Here is a 7546-nt window from a genome sequence, read left to right on the forward strand (position 1 = left end):
TTTTGATAAACTCTAATAGCTTACCAGGACATTTTGATGGCCAATGTAATCTTCCAAATTCGGGCCTAATATTTAGGTCGGTTGGGAATGTTACATGTCACATTCGTAATTAAATAATTTTTAAAAAAATTAAAAATATGTTTTTATACTTTTTAATAATTTTTATAATTTTAGTATTTATTATTTTTTAAAAAAATTTAAAAAAATAATTAATTTTTGGTGTAACAATGCACAATGTACAACATTAACTTTTCTATCTATTTTGAGGTAATTTAACGCAAATTTAAAAGCTAAAAAACCAAAAAAAATGAATGAAAAATTAAAATAATTTTTTTTTATAAAATTGAATGACCAAATAAATTAATATATAAATGAAGAATTAAAACTGAAATTTATCCATTATGTTTAACATATATTCATATTAAAAGACTCAAATGTTAAAGATTATTGCCAATAGAATCCGATACCCAACACTTGGCAACGAATTTCGTTGAACTTTTGATAGGGTGAGTGTGGCTACGATTAGATAACCTGATAAAGGGTGAGAAAATGGATGCTTTATGTCAGCCATGTAAACAAAAACCTCACTAATGCATTAAGAAAAAAAGAAGGGATTTATTTAGTATTTGGTTTTAGGGGATGAGATTCGATCTGTCCATGTGAAAACCTATTTTAATCATTGCCTGATGAATTATATAATATGAACATGAAGATAAGGCTGACTGGAATATTATTTGAAAAAGGATTTTGCACAAATTGCAAATATTGCTTTTGTTTGGTCTTTGGTTTAAAACTAAATTTATCCTACAAATTCACACCTGTTGAAATTAGCCTGGGAATTTTTTAAAATGAAGTTTTCATAATCAACCCTTGTGGTAGCTTTGTAGAGCTGTAATTAAGAATGGGATAATGTAATATCTCTTGAAAGAGGAGTTCACACTCAAAACTCAAGTTGTTTATTTACATGCAAAAATACAATAACATACAAACACATTTCACCTTCCCCAATCTCTAAAACCAACCCATCACAGAAAGGCACAAACACCACCCAAACAAGCATTACATGAGCTTGTTCTTGGCAATAAAGAGTGAAAGATGGGAGGGTCCCCCTAAATGAATTATTAGATTCTTTGAATTCGACCCACATCAACCTTTTTCCCAACCCATCATTTAACACTGACCCACATGCATTCCTTTGAGAGCCATATATCCTCCCATCTCTTCCTTTCTTATGCGGGATTCAATGCTCTGATTTACTGTGAACGGAAAAAGAGCACAGTGTAAAGGTAAACCACAATCAGTAGCCCAAGCAGACAGGGAGATGAAGTCCATTAATATTAGGACCCCACCTTAGCAAATCTTGTTTTTATCATGCAACTTATCAATAAGAGTAATGTTTTCAGCATGTTTTCCTCATTTTTGCACCACCATGTCTGGACAAGTTTATGCAACAGAAACTAAAAAAAGGTTAATACTATTAATCTAATGTGATTCTCATACAAAATGGAAACTAAAAGAAACCAAAATATGAAACATGAGTACATGTTTTTTTTTTATGACTAAGGTTCTTCCACTGCCCAGTGCCCCATACAACATATTTTTACAATGTACCCAAAAGAACCCCTTTTGCCTTAGCTGGTCTACTAGTGACGATGGTGCTCACACTCTACAGGCTTGATAGGGAACCTAGCAGTATCAGTACAATAGTCATAGACCAAGTGGTTTGCCCTAACCCACACCAGTTGGTGGCTCTGGTGCAAACTTAACTCCGACATTGTCGGCTCGTCCCACCAGAACCTCTTCTCAGCACTGCTGCTGCATTTCTTGGCGATCTCATCTGCTGTCACGGAAACCGGGCACTCGCATGCGTCGATTTCGAAGCCTTTGTAGGAGGCAACAAATGGTGCATGGCTCCAATCAGTCTTGACTAGGCCACCCTGTGTGGCCCAATCATCAGCATTCCAGATTGAGCTATATACACCCATGGCTTGGTCTTTGGGAAAAGGAATTCCTTTGTGTTCCATGTTGGTGTGCACTCTTATTGGTGTCTCATCCACTAGAAATCTGGCATTATAAAACAATAAATAATTTCAAATACCAAGAATATATGAAACACATAAAGCAAATAATCAAGCATATACAAACATGCAAAAGGCACAGAAACCTATATAAACCTACCAACCTTGTAATAAATATTTCATATTATAACATTAAAATAACCTACAATGCCTTTTTCCAAAAGGAATGTATAACCTTTAATAATAGTACTAATTACAGATCTTTAGAACATAATACCCTAAGGTAATCTATAAACAAACCATCAATACCAACATGGTAAAGTGGAAATTCACTGAGGCCCCAATGCAGTAAATGGAGACTGTTACAATGACGATAATTCAAGATTCCTAACAGAGTACAGATTTGTCTCTATCTTTTTTATTACAACAAGCAAGACTTGGACCCTTTTTTATTTTTTTCTTTGGTTTCTTCTGCAGGTTTTCAACCAAGGGTAAGAAGACAAAATACAGAAAATTTACCCTTTCATTTCAGCTTTTTAGGACAATATTACATACGTGTATCATTAAGTGTATATACATATATATATCATGCGTCAAAGTTAAAAGGATAGTAACAATACTCACACAACTTGGCGCTGGTTCCAAAGGAGAGTGTAAGAGTGGAAGTCCTTGGTGGGGTCAAACCAAAGGTTCATTCTTTGCTCTCTGTTCCCTACACCATTCACGTACACATTGGTCTGGAGAAGGTAAGGTTCACCTGTGGTATTGCCCAGGAACTCGAAGTCGAACTCATTGTGGTATGGACCCTCCGATGACATCTGCATAAGCATCAAGCTTAATTAATGATCACTAGGACATGGTTAAGCCAAAAGTATGATTAAGAGGGAAATAAAGTATCTTTACTGGGTGAGACCATGGTGGGGACAAGATGAAATAAATGTGAAATAAATTGACCATAAAGTGATCCACGAGACTGTAAAGAGTGGGTAGCTGCTACTAACATTACTAGCCTCGACATGAGAAAAGAGAAAAAGGCCAACTTTTGATTGTCAGCAAACGGAAAAGATAGATTATTTACAAGGTGTAAAAATTTAACATCATGGGGAATTATAAAATTAATGAATGGGGGACCCATGGAAATGATTCGGGAAACGCTCAGCTGAGCTGTTACCCACCCTGGGTAAGATTAAAGCTGGTTGAAAACTTGAAAACCCCAAGCATGGGCAGAATCATATAAAGAGAAAATCGCTTCTTCTTTTTTCCTTTGAATAGTGAACTAAAATGTGTAAATTTTATGTACTCACATAGTAAGCAGTGACAGTCCCAGCAGAGTCACCCTCTACAAGTTTAATCTGCATGGATACTTTTCCAAACAAATACCTGCTTTTTGATGCAAACCCAGCACCTGATATCACCAAACCCAGAATTTCATTAATCCATATGTTGATAGTTTTACATGAAGCTTGCAACCACGGCAGTTAATTAAGTGAAAACTTGAAAGGTTTGATTTTTGAAGTTTCTTTTTAATGAAGGAAAGCAAGGGGAAAGGGTGATAATTACCAGAAAAGTTATCAAGTTTGAGCTTAAGAAGCTCTCCTTCATAGATGAAATGATCGTTTGCCCAACCAGGTTGAAAAAGCTCATGAAACTCAGCTGAGCTAGCCAAACCCAGCATCATAAGACCCACAAAGAAACCCAAAACGACAGGCATTTTAAACAAGACAGCCATGGAAGCGACAGAAACAGAGAGCGGGAAGGAGGGAGGGAGTAAGCTTAGTGAAGCTTCTACTCTGAAAAATACACACACACTCAGTCACACTACTCACAAGCAGAGAGTGGGGCATTTTTTATAGCCCAAAAATTCCATTGGCTTGCTTCACAAGGGCCAAATGGGGCGCAGGGCAGTGTCCCCACTTTCCAGTAGACTAATTCCACTGCCCACATTGGAAAGCCACGTCACGTTAGTTCCTTTTTTTGGCCACGTGAGAGTTTTTTTTTCCATAAGGGAACCGCAAAAGGGTTGGTACAATTTTTTGATACATTCAAATAATCACATTTTCATGCAAATTAAAAATAAATATTTTTACAAAAAAAATAGGATAAAGGGTTGTTCAAATATAAATAAAAAATTAAAACTAATTTAACTTTAATAAAATTTATAAAATGACAGCTTATTGTGAATTTTATTTATAAAATTTGTAAATTTAAAATTCATATAAATATTCAAGAATCTAAAGACTCTAAAATTTAGTCTATACAATTTTGAAATTTAGTTTCCATATTTTTCAAATTGTAAAATTTAGGTCTAATGGTTAATACTATTAAATTTTTCTTATTAAATTTATTGTTGTGACATTTTAAAATAAAAAAGACTCACTTTATACCCTTGTAATTTAAAAAAAAAGATATTGTAGTGAACTTTAAATTTAACAAAACAATTTTAACAAGTTGACTTAAATTTTAAAATCTGAAAAATAAAAGAGTTAAATTCCTAATTTTTTTAAAAATACAAATTTTTTTACATATTTCAACCCTTTTTAAATATATATTACTAGTTTCTAAATTTACATGGGTTTAATTATTATTACCTATTAATGTATTTAATTTTTAATTAGTTTTTAAATAAAGTACTTTTAATTATTATTACCTATTATTGATAATAACAATATCTATTAGTTTTTAAGTGATATACAAATTTGGAATTATATAAGAAAGTAAATTATAATGTTAATTTAAAAAAATAAAACAATTATAATAATAATTCATGATAAATAAATAAAATATTTAAACTAAATTAATGAACATAGTTGATAAAAAACAATGGTTGAACTTTGACTTTCCTTTTCCCAAAAGAAACCCACAAAACATTTTTCACCTACACCAAACAAATATTAGATACATAAAAACAGTTTTAAGAGAGTTTGCTTCACATATTATAAACTTATAAAAATTTAAAAAAAAATAATATCATAATATCATATTACCTCATCATAAATTAATATAATATTCAATCATTCTCCCATGATATTGTTCGAATATGAATTTGATATTGCTTCTTCGAAAAATCATGATTTTACTTCTTCATTTTTGTTTTATAATTCTAACGTACGAATGTTGAATATCTCTATATTTTTTACTTGTAAAATTTCCACGTGTTACTTGATTGAATGTGCCTAATTACCGAATGTTGTTTATAATACTAAACTTAAATTTTAATTGATATATAATTTTAATATTAATAAAGTGATAATTAATATGCTTAGAGTTCTATTTAAGTAATAATTATATTTTACATCACCAAACATAATATAAAACAAATAAAATTAAGACAATTTTTTTCCGTCAACTTTTTAACTAATAATCATAAATTATATTATATTATTATAATTTTTTTATATTTTATGCTTAATGTTCTATCTAAATAATAATTATATCTTAAAATTAGCACAACATTTTTAACTAATAATTTTAAATTAGATTATAATTATTTTTAAAACTATTTTAATAATATGATATTATTATAAATTCAAACCTTTTTCGTATAAATATCTTTTTCGTGGATATTTTTGGTTCTGTCCAATGAGAAAATGCTCAAAAATATTTAAAAGGAAAAATGATGTAGCCGTTGTTATGCTATTGCCACTCTTAGCTGGATCAAAGCTGGGCACTGTGTGGACACACTTGGTACGACATGTCTCTGTTTTCAAAAGAATCATCCCTACTGAATGACGCCACGTGGATAACTACAGCTGTTTTCTTAGCTGTTCCAATTGTCAATGACTTGTAAGTGAAAAAGCTTCCCACTTTGCCCACAACATCTTGATTTTAGCGGGGCCCATCTCTGTAACAAAGAAATGGGTACTACTCGCACATACATGGGAAATGGAACTCACGCGCTGACTGTAGTTGACACGTCATTCGGATTAGGTGAGAATGTGTGGAGTTGGGACAGAGTGAGGTTCACGGCGGCAGGGGGAATGGTGATATTAATAATAAAAAGAAAATGGATCACTTTGTCTATTTTTGTATGATCAATTTAGTTACTTTGCAGAGGTAAGTGCCAGCTGTACAGTAGAAGCTCCATTATACACATTTTCTTATTTTATTACAATTATTTTGGGGGGAAATGTTTAAAAAAAAAATTTAGCCTCGAGATTTGTGCCTTTTTAATCACTTTTTATGAATTTGTTCGCTTCCACTGCAATACTGACTGTTCCTGTTCCAAATTCCGTTTGATTTTTAGGAATTTTGAATCTCTAAATTATCCATTATATCTGCCAATCTAAAAATAATAATTTCTTTATAATTTTTAATAAACATTTTTATTTTTAGGATTTTATTTAAATTATTTTAAAATTTTAAATGATACTCTCATAACGTCATGTAAGGATACCTTAACGAAATCTAAGTTGAATGATTAAATTAAGAAAAGTTAACAAATTTTGTGACTAATATTAACAAAAAAGTTTATGACCAATTTGAAAAAATTATCAAACTCAATGACCAAATATTTTTTTTGGTATAATAATTATTCGAGCTCAAGTTAATTCTGAGAAAAATAAACACTCGATCAACAGGTCAGAATTTTAATGATTAAATGTTACATTATCCCTTAGATAATAATGATTTAAATTATTTAAAAATGAATGGAATTTGAACTTTGACTTATTTTTTAAATCTATAATATATTTTTTTAATATTTATATAATATAAAAATTAAATACAAAAGTTGATGCAACACAACAGGTAACTAAATGTAGGCAGATTTTGGGGGGTGGACATGAAGGGGGAAGGGTCCAAGATTTCCAAACTTCTACTAGAAAAAATATGTGGTGTTGATAAATGACTATATTTTAATTTTAATGTCAAAAGTTCTTAAATGTTGACCCTTCTTTTGGGGCAGTGGACTTATATTAAAAGCGTAGTTAATTGAAACTTATGTGATAACTTAATAGTTAAGGGTATTTATTGTCTCAAGTGTGACTTGAATTTGAGTCGTGTTAGTCGCGTTTGTTATTCAAGATTTATTTTATTATTGTAATTTATCAAAAAAATGCATAATTAACTTGTAACTTAGATAATATATATTTTTTATACCATATTTAAATTACTCATAAGTCGTAATCATTTTAATTTTTAAAGTAAATAATATTATATATTTAAGCATATTTAAATTTATGTCTTTTAAGTTGCTACAACAACAAAGACATAATTGGTGAGGTGCATAATATGTTATGAATTCCCTTTCTTACAACTTAAAATCAAAGCTAAATATAAGGGAGTACTTATCTCTTTATTTTATTCTGTATTTTTTTATATATAACTATTTTTTATAAATAGTAATTTCACTGTTAAGAGTAACCAAAGAATCTTAGATATGGTGAAATGTGCCATGAAACAAAGGGAAGAAAAAGGGGTAGGCTGCTTAGCTGCTGCCTACAAGTTGTGTGTCTTGTACATGGGGGCCATGCCCATGAATTTGATGCTAATGAAAAAATTAACAAAAGAAAAGAGAAATAGGACACTAA

General features: G+C 30.7%; 1 protein-coding gene across 1 annotated transcript; it reads right to left on the reverse strand.

Moving 5' to 3' along the window:
* Positions 1-1643: 1643 nt before the first annotated feature.
* On the reverse strand, positions 1644-3747 carry LOC107886823 (xyloglucan endotransglucosylase/hydrolase protein 9-like). The gene is made up of 4 exons (NM_001326730.1): positions 3579-3747; positions 3323-3423; positions 2643-2836; positions 1644-2064 (listed from the first exon to the last, which is right to left on the reverse strand). The coding sequence occupies exons 1-4, from the start codon at positions 3745-3747 to the stop codon at positions 1644-1646; spliced, it is 885 nt and encodes a 294-aa protein (NP_001313659.1).
* Between the last annotated feature and the right edge of the window lie 3799 nt (positions 3748-7546).

The sequence above is a fragment of the Gossypium hirsutum genome, chromosome D02 (genome assembly GCF_007990345.1).
Source record: "Gossypium hirsutum isolate 1008001.06 chromosome D02, Gossypium_hirsutum_v2.1, whole genome shotgun sequence".
In the NCBI taxonomy this organism is placed as follows: Eukaryota; Viridiplantae; Streptophyta; class Magnoliopsida; order Malvales; family Malvaceae; genus Gossypium; species Gossypium hirsutum.